Source organism: Phalacrocorax carbo, chromosome 10, assembly GCF_963921805.1.
Source record: "Phalacrocorax carbo chromosome 10, bPhaCar2.1, whole genome shotgun sequence".
NCBI classification, from domain to species: domain Eukaryota; kingdom Metazoa; phylum Chordata; class Aves; order Suliformes; family Phalacrocoracidae; genus Phalacrocorax; species Phalacrocorax carbo.
This window is the reverse complement of record NC_087522.1, coordinates 2,238,022-2,251,798: the sequence shown is the minus strand read 5'-3', so window position 1 is coordinate 2,251,798 and position 13,777 is coordinate 2,238,022. Positions and strand designations below refer to the sequence as shown.

The following is a 13,777-nucleotide window of genomic DNA, read 5'->3' as shown; positions in this document are numbered from 1 at the left end:
GTGTTCGCCAGCATTTACTAAACATTATTAAACTGACAAAGAAAAGGGCCTTCCCAGACTTTAAACCTGGACCTGCTTTAGAACAGCCCCTGACCACTTGTACGTATGCTCATGGATGTTTTATAACCTGCTCCCGCTTCATTTCAGGTTTCTCCGCAGACCTCGGGAAAGCGGCAGCGGTGAGTCGCCGCCGGCTGCTCCAGCGGCTCCGAATACGCCAGTGCTTTGCTGAAACCTTGCAGCTGGTGCCGGGAGTGGCAGAGCCGCTGCGGTTCCCCCAGTCCTCGGCTCCAGGGAGGCAAAGCCATCGCTTCCCCACTGGCCCCCTGTGCAGCCCTTGGCCCTGGCCCTGTCCATCCCATCCCTCGCTCACCCGCTGCCCACCAACCTCCCTGCTCTGCTCCCAAACCGAGGGCTGGGACCCTAAACCTGATGGACCCCCAGCCCCCCCAGCTCCAGGGAAGCAGGGGCAACCCCACTGTTGAAGGGTCCCCACTCAGAGCGGCTGTGGCGGCTTGCTTCCCCCCCGTGTAACCCAGGGCAGCCCCAGGGCTGCTGCAGTTCTCAGCTGCCTGCAGCACCCACGGCTTGGGGGCAGCAGCCGCCGGCCTGGGCACACCGGCCAGGTCAGATCCCATTCCCCCCGTGTTTAAAAGCCCTTCTTCCCCTTCCTTGCTGGGGCTGAGCATCTCCCCCGTCCTCCTCCCCAGGCTGCCCTGATCGTCGGAGCCGTCCTGTCTGCCACTGAGCAGCACCCTGAGTAAGTACCAGCCCCAACCGGGGTCTCTGACAAGTGGGGGGGTCTCGGGAGTGCAGGCAGTGGGGTTGGTGTGGATGGATGTTGCATTTCTCCCCACATATATGTCACGGCTGCTGTGACAGGTCACTTGGGCAGGAGAGGATTTAGAGCCTTGCACAGCCGGTTCCCAAGCTGGGATTTCAGCTGCATCGGCTTTTGTTGTAGCACAAACACACCAAGAATTTCCTTCCCTTTATGGGGCTGACACAGGTGCAAGAGGAGCCTTCCCTGAGCCGAAATCCAGGCTCTGCTAGTTTCTCCCTCACCCAAAGCCTGGGGTACGGTGGGTGCCCTCATGCCCGCAAGCCATCCCCTTCGGCACCACCCCGGCACTGGCATTAGGGGACATTTTCATGACACCCCATGTTATTCCCACTTACCCCATGCAGCCACGGTCAGGGTGAAGGGGGATTTCCCAAGGGAACAAGCGGGTTCGTCCTCCACGGGGTGCTGGGGAGCTAAAGTGGATGGTGAAACTCAGCTACACCTCCCCAACGCAGCCTCTCAGCCTCGGTCCTGCAAGGTTTCCAGTGCATCCCAGCCAGCGACCTGCCCGCTGCTGACATCCTCGCGTTTGCCCAGGGACTGCAAAACGGAACAGTGGAGCTGAGCAGTGCCCAGGTGGGCAGGGGCAGGAGTGGGAGCTGCGAACCCCACCGAGCCCGCTGGGGCACGGGGAGCTGGGGGGTGCCAGGGCGAAGGGGCTTTCACCGCCTCGGCATTGACGAGACAAGCCTTTCCCTGCCCAGCTGTCCTGCCTGGCCAGACTGCTCGCTGCCAAGAACCTAACAGCTGATTTCGGCAAGTATCCGCCAGACCTGCTGCTCTTCTTCGAGTGAGTATCGCGGGCGGCATAGAGCTGTGGGTTTGGTGCCGAATCGTGCCCGTGGGATCTCTGCATGGGAGAAGAGTATTATGAAAATCGCCTGCATCTGTGGGCACCTTCAGACCTGGACAGGGCATTTCCAGCCCTGCAGACCCCCAGGTTCTCTCCTCACCCCATTCCTCTCCGATGCTGGGGCCACGCTGGCCATGGCATGGGGTGCATGGGGTCAGGCAACCCCCGTCCTGCGCCAGAGACATCCTCCCCAGGGGAAGAGGAGACCCCCCAGCCCCATGCAACTCGGCAGCTCATTGCTTAGAAGGGAGCAGCAGTTTAAAACTATTTTCCCCATGCCCACAAAAAATCAACATTAAACATCTCCTGCCCAGACACAAGCAGCCCTTCGCCCCATTCCTCCCCGCCACGCTGACTCTTGCTCCCCACAGCTCAGCCGAGGTGCGCGGTGGGACCTGCGGAGCATTTTACACCCGGGCTTCCCGCGGGAACCTCGACCTGCTGCCCAAGGGCTCATCCCGGCGGACGGGGCTGCTGCGTGGGGCTCTGGCCTGCCTGGTGAGTGGGGGCCGAGCCGGGGGGCGGCCAGGGTCCCCCGCACCCCGCGCCAGGTGTTCGTACCAGGGTTTGGTCGTCTCTCCCAGGGGGTGAAGAGCAGCCGCCTGAGCCCCGAGCAGCTCGGCAGCCTCGGGGCGCTGGTGTGCGACATGGAGCCAGAGACCATCACGGCCTCAGACCCCGGCGTCCTGGAGAACCTGAAGCTCTGCCCAGCGCTGACGGGGGCCCAGCGGGACGCCCTCAACGCCGTGCTCCTCACAGGGGGCACAGCGTACGGGTAAGGAGCCTTCTTATGTCCGCTGTTATGGGGGTGGGTGCCGAGCAGGATGGATGGCGTACCCGTGAGGATGCTGAGCTGGTCCTTCTCCCGACGGCCACAGGGATCCTTTGAGCTGGGATTTACAGACTCTACAGAATTTGGGGCCGCTCGTGCTGGCTTTGAATGAGACCACGCTGAGTTTGGTGGCCAAGGTAAGCCCTCTCCTCGAGACCGCGGGGTGAGCCGCCCGTCAGCCAGGCCAGCCCTGAGGCGGCGGGACCCAGCCCTCTCTGCCCCCCGCCCCGGCAGGCAGCACGGGAGGCTTTCGGCAGGAGCATCGCGGCTGCGTACAGCAGCCAGGGACGTTCCCAGCGGGAGAAGTCCCTGACCATCCTCAGGGCCATCACAGCAGCGTCAGCTTCATCTCATCCCAGGCTGAAGCGGAGCACAGACCGTGAGCATTTACCTTTGCTGCCACCAGTCCAGACCAGTTCATAGCTCTTGGAGGGGAAAAATGTCCCCAGGCTGGTTGGCATCAGGGTGGCCCGAGGGAAAGGGACAGGACCAGGCAGAAAGCTGTGGGATTCCCTGTAAAGTGAATGGGGAGACGGGGAAAAATGCCCTTACAGCACGCTAGGGGGTTTGCTCTTGCCTGGGAGCAGGAATACGGCAGCAGCAGCTGGGAAGGAGCTGGTGAAGGAGGAAAACTGGAGCTGGGCAGGGGCAGCACCAGGGGAGGATGCTGCAAGCCCAAAGGATGCTCGTGTGGGTGATGTGGGAAAAGGTTCATCTTGCTGGAGCATTTTTTAGTTGCCTTTAACAGGACCAAGCACACGTGGCCTGTAGAAACATCTGCAGGTTCTTCAGGAATAACTTTAAGGAATGAAAGCAAATAAGGTGCCTTCATGGGTCACGGACCCAGGGGATGGGGGGTTGATTTGCAGTCCCGCCCAGCAGGACGGCTTGAGCAGCGTTATTGCAATTCCCTGTTCATTCACCGGGGCTTTTCTGAGGGGCTCTGGGGGCCCATGGCAGGATCAGGGCCAGGTGGGAAGGGAAAAAGGCATCTGCCTGACATGCCCTCCCTGCCCGCAGGCTGCCTGTCCGCACCCATCACAGCCAGCACCGTCTCCGACCCCCTCTTACTCATCAGCTACGACACCAGCGAGCAGTTTGACCTCTGCCTGAGCAATGAGGTTTTAAAAGCAAACCTGGAACCTCTGCTGGAACAGCCGTTCACCGTGGAGTACCTCTGGGTCATAAAAAAAAAGCTGGAGCAGGTGATGGGTGACACAGGGCAGGAGCCCCCGCGCAGCACCCTGTTAGCGTGGGCAGGCTCTGGGATGGGCGAGACCCGCTGCAGGGAACAAGGCACCCAAACAGGTCCTTTTGTGCCCATTTCTGCCTTCTTTTCCCTTTCCTGACCCTCTTTTCTGCCCCGCTGGGCTGGCCCTACAGATTTACCCATCGGGGATCCCGGAGGAGCAGCTGAAGCTGTTCGGGCCACTGTCCCGCCAGTACACGGCGGAGGAGATCAGCCTGTGGCCGGTGACATCCAGCGACCCGCTCTTGGCCCTGCTCAGCCCCTCGGATGGCAAGTGGAAGGCTCCCCAGGTAAACCCACGGCAGCAGCGGTGGGCCGGTGCTGGTGAACCCAAACCGGGGGCGCTCGGTGCCCAAGCCCAGCTCAGGGCGAAGGCATTGCCCGAGGACGGCACGGCGGTTTTGCAGTGCACATGCGTTTCTACCGCGAGCATCTTCCTTCCCTGCCTGCATGGAACCATGCGAACTGCGTTTCCCAGGTCCAGCAGCTGCTCAGCAGGTTCCTGGCCCTGGGGGGCACCTTGACTGGGCCCTTGCTTTGGAAAATCGGTGGGAGAAACCTGTGTAATCTGCAGGAGGAACAGCTCGAGCAAATATCTCCAGAAGCAATCGGGTAAACCACTTTTTAGGGATGCTTTTCAGTCCCGCGACGCCCCTGGGACCGCAGGGGAAGCGGAGGGTGGGATGGCAGGCTCCTGCCTCCGTTTCGGCTCTACACGCTCGCAGGCAGCATGGAGGGATGGCCGCGTCCCGCTCGCAGCTCCTGCCTGAGCCACCAGCACCACGGTCTGCAGGGTCAGACCGCTCACCTCCCCCCACCAATAAAAAAGGGCTTTAGCTGTGGTTTGGGGTCGTGCCCCCCCACTCTAACCTGCGACCCTCCCTCCCCCAGGACCGCCGGACAATTAAACATTTCTTCTTGCTCTCAAACCAAGAAGGACAAACTCTACAGGAAAGCCCAGGAGGCCTTTGCTGGCCAGGTGGGCAGCACCAGGGCTTATTACTGCCGGATTTGGCCGTACCTGGGTAAGTTTTTCCACCTTCCCCCTCCTTCCCACGGTGACCGAGGTTGGACCCTTCTTCCTTGGCCAGGGAGGTTTCTCACACTGGAGTCCCATCTAGCAGCCTCCAAAACCCCTGTCCCAGCACCGGGAGCGTTTGCATGCGACTAGGTGCCCCATGCGTTTTCTTGAAGGTGGAGCTCCAGCAAAGGACCTGAAGGACTTGGCTAAAAGTGGGGTTGCCATAGACATGGACATAGACACCTTCCTTGCCTTAAATCCCGATGAGCTGGAGGTACGTCCCCAGTACGTGGCTGCTCTCTTCCCTGCTGGAGGGCAGGGCTATTCGAGGGCTGAGCGGTGGGGTTCGAGGCTACAGCCCCATCAGGTCACCAAGTCTCTATTTTTTTACCTTTTATAATTTTCTTTCGGAAGCTATTACTTGCTCTGCTGTCCCATTTAAAGAAGCACTTTGTGGTGATGCCAGCTGCGAGGGTAAACGAAGATGATGTTGTACATGTGTTGCAGAAACTCAACGTCACGGAGGTGAAAAATTTGCTTGGGGAAAACCTCCCTTACCTGAAGGAAGCTGAAAATGAGACGTCAGTGATGCGCTGGGTGAAGAGACAGTCCCAGCGAGAACTGGACTGCACCCTGGGAATCGGCCTGCAAGGGGGAATGGCGGACCCCAGCCCCACAGCAACGGCCACCCCTCCTCAACCCACCGTCTCGGCCACCGTCACCCCCACGACAACTGCTCCCATGCCCACCACCCTCCCCACTGTCCCCACCCCTACTGCCATTAACAGCCTCCCTACCACTGATTCAGGTACCGGCCCCCACAAGGCCCCCACCCCAAGCGCCATCAGCCCAACCCCCCCTAACAGCACTCCCCCACTGGGGGCTTTCACCCCCACCCCCAGTGCTGCTGGGAGCCCCTCCGCTGCCCGGCCCGCTCTGACCACCAGCCCCATCGTCCCATGCTCCATCCACCAGCCTGCCACCTCAAGTAAGGCCACCCCCCCCGCCATCACCCTCCTCACCACCATCTTTGCCGCTGTCAGCCCCACCACCGCCTCTCCCAGCTCCATCCCACCCCCTGCTCTCACACGTGGGGCCACCACCACCACCAGCGTTGTTACTAAGCCGGCTGTTACACCCCACAACACCAGCACCCCACTGGTGTCCGCAAACCCCCCAGCACCTGGGGGAACCGCCAACCCTGCTCCTGCCACCGGTAGCACCGCCACACCGAGCACCCACAGCGCTCCCAGCACCCTTGTCCCCAACCCCCCCTCCGCAGCCACAGAAAAGAACCTCCCTCCCCATAAGCCCACCCCGACCCCCAACTCCACCGTCTCCACCCAAAAGAGCATCGTGTCCTCAGAGGCCAAGACTACAACATCGGTTTGCAAGACCGGTGCCCCTCCGGCATTTCTCGGCCCTTCTTCCACCACCACCAGCAGCGAGACCACTAAAAATCCACCGAGATCGACACCCAGCGGATTCATCAACCTGCAGCCTGAAGCTGGTAAGGCGTGAATGTTTGGAGTTGGGAGAGGCTTAGGAACCGGTGGCGAGGCAGAATTCTTCACCGACACCTTGTCCCTGGCCAGATTCAACACGGGCGTGCTGCCATCCTCCAAAAACCCCAAGCAGTTACTGGCTAGAGAGGCAGCGAGGTGTCTGCAGGGCGTTACAGCCCCTGGATCTGGAGCCTTCAGATCCCACACGCTCTGCGAGCCCGGCGAGGGGCACCGTAAGATGCCTCGTCACGCACGGCGCCCCTCGACCGCTCTGCAGGAAGCTGGAGTAATTCCCTTAATGCCAATGCAGTGCGTGTTTTGCACAAGGCAAGGCTTCAGCCTTCTGTAGCTGCACGCAGTGTTTCTGACCAGGCATCCCTGTAAAACCCCTGAAATCAGAAATCCTTTAACCTGACAGAGCTGCATCCATAGCTTTAATGACTAAAACACATTTGCTCCTGCTTTACACCGGTGAAAGTAAGGACAGACTCCGTCCTGCTGACTATTCACGGCCAGGTGACATTTATAGCTGGGCGCAGGCAGACAAGTTGTCCTGCCACGTGCGACCCTCTGGGGTACCTCAATCCCGAAGCAATTCTACTGCCCTGACAGCTCCTATGTGCCGTGTATCTGGATAACCCAATTGCTTCTCGTCTGTGCTCTCCGCCCAGGATCAGGCTCCAGGCTCTCCTCCTGCCTAGCGCACGTACTGATGACAGCCGTGGGAAGCTCACTGCTGCGAGGGCTTCTCTGACACTGCCGCCTCCGGCACCGCAACCCACTGGATCCCTCCTTTAATTTTCACCGTCCTGCAAAATAACGGTGCTGGCAACCTCCCTGCTGAAAAGCAGAAACCCAGGAACGGAATGGAATTTATCCATTTAGCACCAGCACAAATTTGCTTATTATTTTTGAGGCTGGGCAGTGAAAGGAGGACATTTTTCCAGCCCAAGGAAGCCTCACAGGTACTAACTAGCTAGCTGCTCTATGTAATACAATCATCAGCAATATTGACTGGTCTGGCACCGCATTAATGCCGACAGCAGGCCCAGTTCTGCCAGCTTTACTCATACAGAGAGGTATTTTACTGCTAAGCAGGCCCACTGGGTCCTGCTGAGACAGTGGGACAGCTCAGGGATTTGAGTTACAGGCCCTCGTGGGGGAAGCAGAACGTGGCTCGGCCACGCAGTCTGAAAACTCAGGGATCCACTAAATTGCATTTAACTTGTTTCACCTACATCGAAATTTTTGATCAAGACTCGTTCAAACTACACAAAACCTGGTTAGAGGGATGATTAACTGAAGACAAATTATCTTGATTACTGGTGCAACGCTATAAAATAAAGCTCTTTTTTTCCTAATCAGATGTGTTCTCTGATGTGTGTAGTACATTGTAGTACAGTTTTTCCAACTAGCTTAAATCTAAGCAGTTTCCACTTCTTTTGCCCTGACTTCCTTCACTAGCTAGTACCTCCTCCTCCAATAGCTCTACTACAAGTGTTTCTCCCTCCAACTTGCAGCTCTTCCACTTACTAGTTTCATTCTCCACAGGCTGAGGAGATTCTTGCGTGTCATTTGTTGGGAGCAAGTCAAGGCATGAAGAAACAAATCAAGATTTCTATCAATACTGCTAAAAATGCAGGCTGCCTTCCTGACGCTGGGCTCTCTCCCACCCTAGCTAGTGCCCCAGCACCACGGGACGGAGGCAGTGGGGAAGCGTCTCTTGCTGCCCCGAAGTCTGCACTGAAGGACAGACCAGACTGTCCCATTCTCTTCCTGTAAAAGCATGGACAATGAACACTAACAACATCTTTGCAGGCAGGCTCTCCTCCTGGGGGAAAAGGGGGATTTCAGGGGCTGGATACAGCTGACAGAGGCTTTTTTTGACAGAAACTCCCAATGAGTGGGGGGTGAGGGGGGGGAAATGTTGAAAATCCTACAGAAAGTTCTTCTACCCTCCCCACGAGGAAACAGAACAGCCTTAGCTTCGAGTAGTTCAACACCAAAGAAATTAAACAGGCACGCCTGGGGTTCCTGGCTGATACTTGCAGACACGAAGGCGTGGGCAGTATGAACAAAGAGAAGACAACAGCAACTAATCGAGCTGCTTCTGGCATTTTATTTTTACTTAGTTCCATTATTTATTTACAACCAGCCGGAGAACTTCACTCCCACTCGGAGGTCCTGGTAGCATTAAGAGATGAGGCTCTTTGAGAAACGCAATCATTAACACGCAGAACAGCCAATTTGCTCACCCTTAAACCCACCAGGGCTGCGCAGTAAAATACTGACATCGTTTGTGTTGCAGTAATATGGCTGGGCCTTACCCAGGCTTGATCTCTACAAAAGGCAAAGATCCTGCTCTGAAGAGGCTGAAACCTTCAATTCAGATACGACACTGATTTTTTTTTTTTTAAAGTGATTTGAAAGAGAAAAGTACCTAAAAGTGAACCCTGGCCTGCTGCCCGCTAGCACTGAGCATCCCCTCAGCCCCCAGGCGTGGCTGTCCCCGACAGGCCTCAGAGCAGGTCACAGGCTGGTCCCCCTCATCTTGCCTTCTCTTGATGGAAGATTTTCAAGACAAGCCCGACATCATCAGGAAACTGATAAGCAGAGCAGGCAGGAGGTGGAGTGTCGTGGCCACAGCACCCAGAGAGGCCAAGGACGGTGCTAGAAGAAAAAGAGGCGGCATCAGCGCAAAGAAATCAACTGAACTGTTTCCCCCCATGGGGGAGAACATCTCGTTATGCCCCATCCAGGGAAGATCTTTGGCTTTCTAACTGGTAAATAGCCACCCCTAACAGGACCACCAAGTCATAGCGCAGCTCCAACACACAGCCGAGGAGGCAGCTCTGGATGTGCTCACTCAGTTGAGGTGTGCAGCCAGCGAGGATGCTCTCAGTGGGATTACAGGATTGCTTCTCATCTTGGACCTGGGATTTGCTCTGCAAGGCTTCAGGCTCCTTGGCAGAACTGAACTTGCTGCCCCTTGACGCCAGGAGGCGAAGGGAAGAGGTGAACACTGCCCAGCGTGTTTATTGGGGCTGGGTGGATGGATGGTGGCAAGTGCCCCTGGAAGGGGCCCCGCAGTAGCCCAGATCTACAGTCTGTGCTCTCTCAGCAAAAGAGCAGCCAGCAGGACTTTCCAGGGCCCGGGCACAAGCGCTGCTACGAGCGGGAGCAGAGCTGTCTGGCAGCGCTGCCCAAGGCCGCCGCTTGCTTGAGCAAGGCCCTGACGCAGGGCTCCGGGAGCTACCCCAGCTTGGTGCGCTCAATTCTCCTTCACAGGCAACAAAGCACCTGGCTTCCATAAGGCAGTAGTTCTCCTTGCTGTAACCCAAAAATAAATATTTAAAGGACAACAGTCAGAGGTCCTAACATACTACGTACACTGAAATTTGGGGGTAACGATGTTTAAGTAGCCCTCTTGTGTCCCCCCAGTGAGTGAAATTTGCAGCTGATCCAGTTCTGACTGTTTCTGCCTTTGGACCCACTCCCGGATGGGAGACACATTCTGCCATTGCACCAGCTCTCCAAGATGGGTGCCCAGCAAGCACCGGACGTCAGAAGGCGTCAGGCTCTAGGAGAAATCGAAAGAGCAAGAATTATGGATGTAAATGCAGGAATGGAAACAAAACCTCTGGCCAAGGAACCGATGAGGTTTCTATTAGCACAAGTATGAAGAACAAGGACAAATTTCTGGGGAGTGGTTCCAGCTGGGACACTCTTGCCTTAGGTTAGGGGAAAGAACACAATGGTTCCTTAAAGCCTATTTCTGTTGCCCTGTGATGACAAGCCTCCTACACCCAAGTGGGGGCCCCAGTCCCTGCCCAAAGAACTGGGCTTTCTCTCAAAATTTATGATATTACTGCTATCGCTTGTTAAAAGGTGTGTCACACAGCTGTGGACTAGCGAACACCTGTCCCCTGCCACTACTGCTGTGAAAGCCAGCTCTAAAGAAATTCCCCAGTAAGACTGGCTAAGCATCCATATATGACTCAATTTATATTTTTACAGAAGTTTCAGGCCAGTTCTCCACTTGCTACTGGACTAGCATTATTCTGAATTTGTCACAGTGACCCCTGATTTACACCAACAGACAACACAACCAAAACCAACTACTCAACTCGATATGAATGCAAGGAGTCAAATAATTTCGAAATTTAACTCACCATCAAAGAGTCTCTCCTTAACTTTGCCAAAGTACTAACTTCCATGTTCACGTTATCCTTGCTTAGAGCTTTGAGATCAATACCAGGAGCACCCCCTGGGACCCAGAAAAGAAAGCGTATCAATGCATGGAGGACAGCCCCCAAATGAGCAGTGTTGTGCGTCTGTATAAGCTGGAGCTATAATTGATGTCTCCAAAATTTCTGCGGCTGGGGGTGCTAACAGAGTGACTTTCAGCTGCAAAACTCTATGGATGCTACTTCATTTTGCTGCAAGGTATTATTATATTGGCCATTAAAGCAACCTGTGACAATGCCAGACGCTAGACAAAGGGGTAAGAAGAGTTTGCTTAGGCTGTGGATGAATTCTGGGCTTAACAGGGAAAAATCTATGGTTTGTGACACAGAGAACAACTGTGCAATAAACATTAAGCATTAGCGGCTTGATTTCTCATGGATCTAGCAGATCTTACCCCTCCCCACAAGTCACGAGTTTGATTTTCCCTGTGAGAGTCTGACAATTGATTTGGGCAACTTTAAGTCAGGTACAGAATCTCTCAAGAATATTTTATGCCATCTGCAAGTTGGAAAAGACCCAAATTCTCCAAAACTTAACAACTCGGTTTTGAAAATTCCCACGTCTTAGATGGCATTTGATACCCATTCAGTTTCTGGCTAAGACTTCTCTCTTTCCCCATAACATACTGTTCTTTTACATACCTAGATACGGTTCAATAAGCGTATAGTACGCAGCTGAATAGTTCTCGCCTGAGAAAGCATGCTTTGCTTTAACATATAAGATGTCTTTCATAAGCTGTGAACAGGCTGTAGGATTCAGAGATACCCGTCTGCAGAAAAATGAAGATTTAGAGAGAGAAAAGTTATCATCTTCAACTTGAACAATTTTTTAACTATTTGGAGTATTTCTCTGGGATTCTCTACATAGGACAGGGTACCCCCTCCCCCCAGCAGACGGAAGAGGTATGGAGAGAAGCTAAGCAAAAAAAAAAAAAGGCTCAGTCTCCTGCTCAAAATTATATGTCTTCTAAGTTATGGTGGCTCTGACCACGCATGACAAGTTTATTTACTTGCAAAGATAGTTATTTAATTAATTTCATTTAATCTTTCAAAGGAATTTAAGGTAAATTTAATTTGTTTTCTTCTGCCTCTAGATACAAGCATGCACGCAGACCATATCTGTTGTCAGCTGAGGCGCAATAAAGAGAGTTTGAGTGCAAATCTGAGCCCTTCCAGGCAGGTTGGCAAACAGCAGGCTTTTAAACCTGGACACAAAGCAGGCACTAAGTTGCCTCCTAGACTTCCTTTCACTGAGTGGAGAGAAAAGGAAACTACACTTGCTGATGGGAAAGTGCTTTTGCAAGAAGTAAGAGCATCACAATATTTGACTCACGTCAAGCTGTTGGGGTCTATCATGTTCAGCGCAGATACGTTTAGAAGGCACAGGTATTTCGTACCAATTGCGTTCAGTGCAGTGACGTTCAAGGCATTTCCCAAGTCAACGTATCGTTTAATCACTATGGAAGCCTAGAAACACATTTAATTTTTTCAAAAGTTAACTTGAATCCGAATGTTCCTCGAAACAAAACCAAATGCAATAATGACAAAAATAAAATCTGGATCATTTCAAATCTATTTGTTTGGTCCTCAAAGGTGGGCCAAATCATCTCTGAACCCACTAAGCTAGTCCTGCACCAGCAACTCCCAAATGAGAAAGCAAACTTGGGCGGGAAAGCAAACGCAAATCCCCACCTGATAATCAGGGGGCTGACTTTTTAGCAAGGCAGCCAGCGTGTCAGCCGAAGTTATCTTCCATTTGGAAACATCCTCAGGGGTGATGAAATCAAGAAGAGAGCCCAGCTTGGGGAGCAGACTTTCAGGATACCCGTCAGGATATGTCTGTGGAAAGACTGTTGTTATTGCTACGAACACTCGTTATCATGCCTGCGCTTACGAATTCATGCTCTTCGCAAAATTAACGTGGAAAAGCCCAAAAGGTCTACAAGGAACCAAAGCCAGTGAGATTCCATGAGCCCATCTGTCCTTTTTCTGCTTGATAGCTCAGGCAAGCAGGCTCCGGGGGAAGGAACAAAACCTGAAGCATGCTATGAACTGACTCAACACAGATCTGGGTGGGCGGCATGCCTTGCCGTGGCGAAGGCTAATCAAACACTGGGCTTCCCCGGCAGCAGCAGCACAGCTGGCAGGTCAAGGGAAGTGATTATTCCTCTCCACTTGGCCGGCACTTGCAAGACCCCGTCTGGATACTATGTCCAGTTTTGGGCTCCCTGGTATGAGAAAGATTTTGTCAAAGTCTAGCAAAGACGAGCAACCCTAAGAGGGCCACCCTGGTCGGGGGTGGGGCAGAAGCACACAATGTACAAAGTGGAGCAGTGGGACCGAGGGAGCTGGGTTTTTTCCCAGTCTGAAGAGAATACTAGGCAAGGATTTTATTACTGGCTTCAACTCTGTAATGGGAGATGATAGGGAGGATGGAGCCACACTCTTCCCACAGGTGCACAGTGAAAGGATAACAGCCAACAGGCAATGAAAATTCTGATTAGATACTAAGAAAAGGATATTTTCACAATAAAGGTGGTCAAACATTGGAAGAGAAGCCCAGAGAGATAGTGGCGTCTCAGTCCTTGGAGATACATAAACTCAACCGGACAAGTTTCTGAGCTAGATCCCATCAGTAGATAATTTGACATTCTTCAGCCTGGCATCACCTCATCCAGACTTCTCTTCAGCACAGTCAATTGCTGGACTGTGAAGGGATAGGTCAGTATCAGAGAGAGGTGATTCTCCAGAGACACATTCTTCAGGCAAGCATGTAACTCCTCAGGCGTGTATTGAAGAGGCATTAATTCATCGTTAAGAACCATCTCTGTTATCTTCTTGCTAGGTGGGCAACCTGTTGAAGCAATTATCAAATGTGCTCAGTGTTAAGTCCTTTTGCTTCAAGCTTTGGATGCTCAGCTTGCTGCAGGTGGACAGGTACGCAATCATGGTTCCACCCTCCTCCCAGGTGACCTACCATCAAGTGTTTCATAGTTCAACTCAGACATATTCAGGGAGTCCCACAAGCGCTAGGGTCAACCCTGATACCAGGGGGAATGAATGCTGCCATTATGGATCAGAGAAAGCTCCCATACCATCAGCACGCTTATGCCTGGTAGGCAGGAGTACTTGGACAACAGTGGCCAGCTCCTCCCTTGACAGAGGTGAATTGTGTGCAAAGTTTTTCAGCCAAACTGTCAAAGAATTCTGCAAAGAAAATATTTCA

The 13,777-nt window shown here is 53.8% G+C and overlaps 2 protein-coding genes and 1 long non-coding RNA gene across 4 annotated transcripts in view; 2 read left to right on the top strand and 1 right to left on the bottom strand.

The window, feature by feature from the left end:
* Nucleotides 1–147: 147 nt before the first annotated feature.
* On the top strand, nt 148–1,412 carry LOC135315107 (uncharacterized). The gene is made up of 3 exons (XR_010374551.1): nt 148–179; nt 711–760; nt 1,300–1,412. It is a non-coding gene; the product is annotated as an uncharacterized LOC135315107 (long non-coding RNA).
* A 127-nt stretch (nt 1,413–1,539) lies between these two features.
* LOC135315223 (mesothelin-like protein) lies at nt 1,540–7,615 on the top strand (the record flags this gene model as incomplete). Its single annotated transcript, XM_064461944.1, has 12 exons — nt 1,540–1,634; nt 2,069–2,195; nt 2,282–2,472; nt 2,576–2,666; nt 2,764–2,908; nt 3,550–3,734; nt 3,913–4,068; nt 4,257–4,390; nt 4,670–4,803; nt 4,973–5,073; nt 5,307–6,309; nt 6,976–7,615. Coding segments are annotated over 12 exons (2,445 nt in total), but the record flags the coding sequence as incomplete, so codon positions are not given.
* A 791-nt stretch (nt 7,616–8,406) lies between these two features.
* Nucleotides 8,407–13,777, bottom strand: part of MSLN (mesothelin) — a 79,106-nt gene continuing 73,735 nt past the window's right edge. For both annotated transcript variants that reach the window (XM_064461402.1, XM_064461401.1), the window contains 8 exons: nt 13,647–13,758; nt 13,221–13,405; nt 12,244–12,390; nt 11,885–12,018; nt 11,194–11,321; nt 10,477–10,571; nt 9,695–9,884; nt 8,407–8,974 (listed from right to left, as the gene is read on the bottom strand). In XM_064461402.1, the coding sequence (XP_064317472.1) occupies nt 8,880–8,974; nt 9,695–9,884; nt 10,477–10,571; nt 11,194–11,321; nt 11,885–12,018; nt 12,244–12,390; nt 13,221–13,405; nt 13,647–13,758 (1,086 nt within the window). In that variant the 3' untranslated portion in view covers nt 8,407–8,879. The remainder of the gene's footprint in view (nt 8,975–9,694; nt 9,885–10,476; nt 10,572–11,193; nt 11,322–11,884; nt 12,019–12,243; nt 12,391–13,220; nt 13,406–13,646; nt 13,759–13,777) is intronic.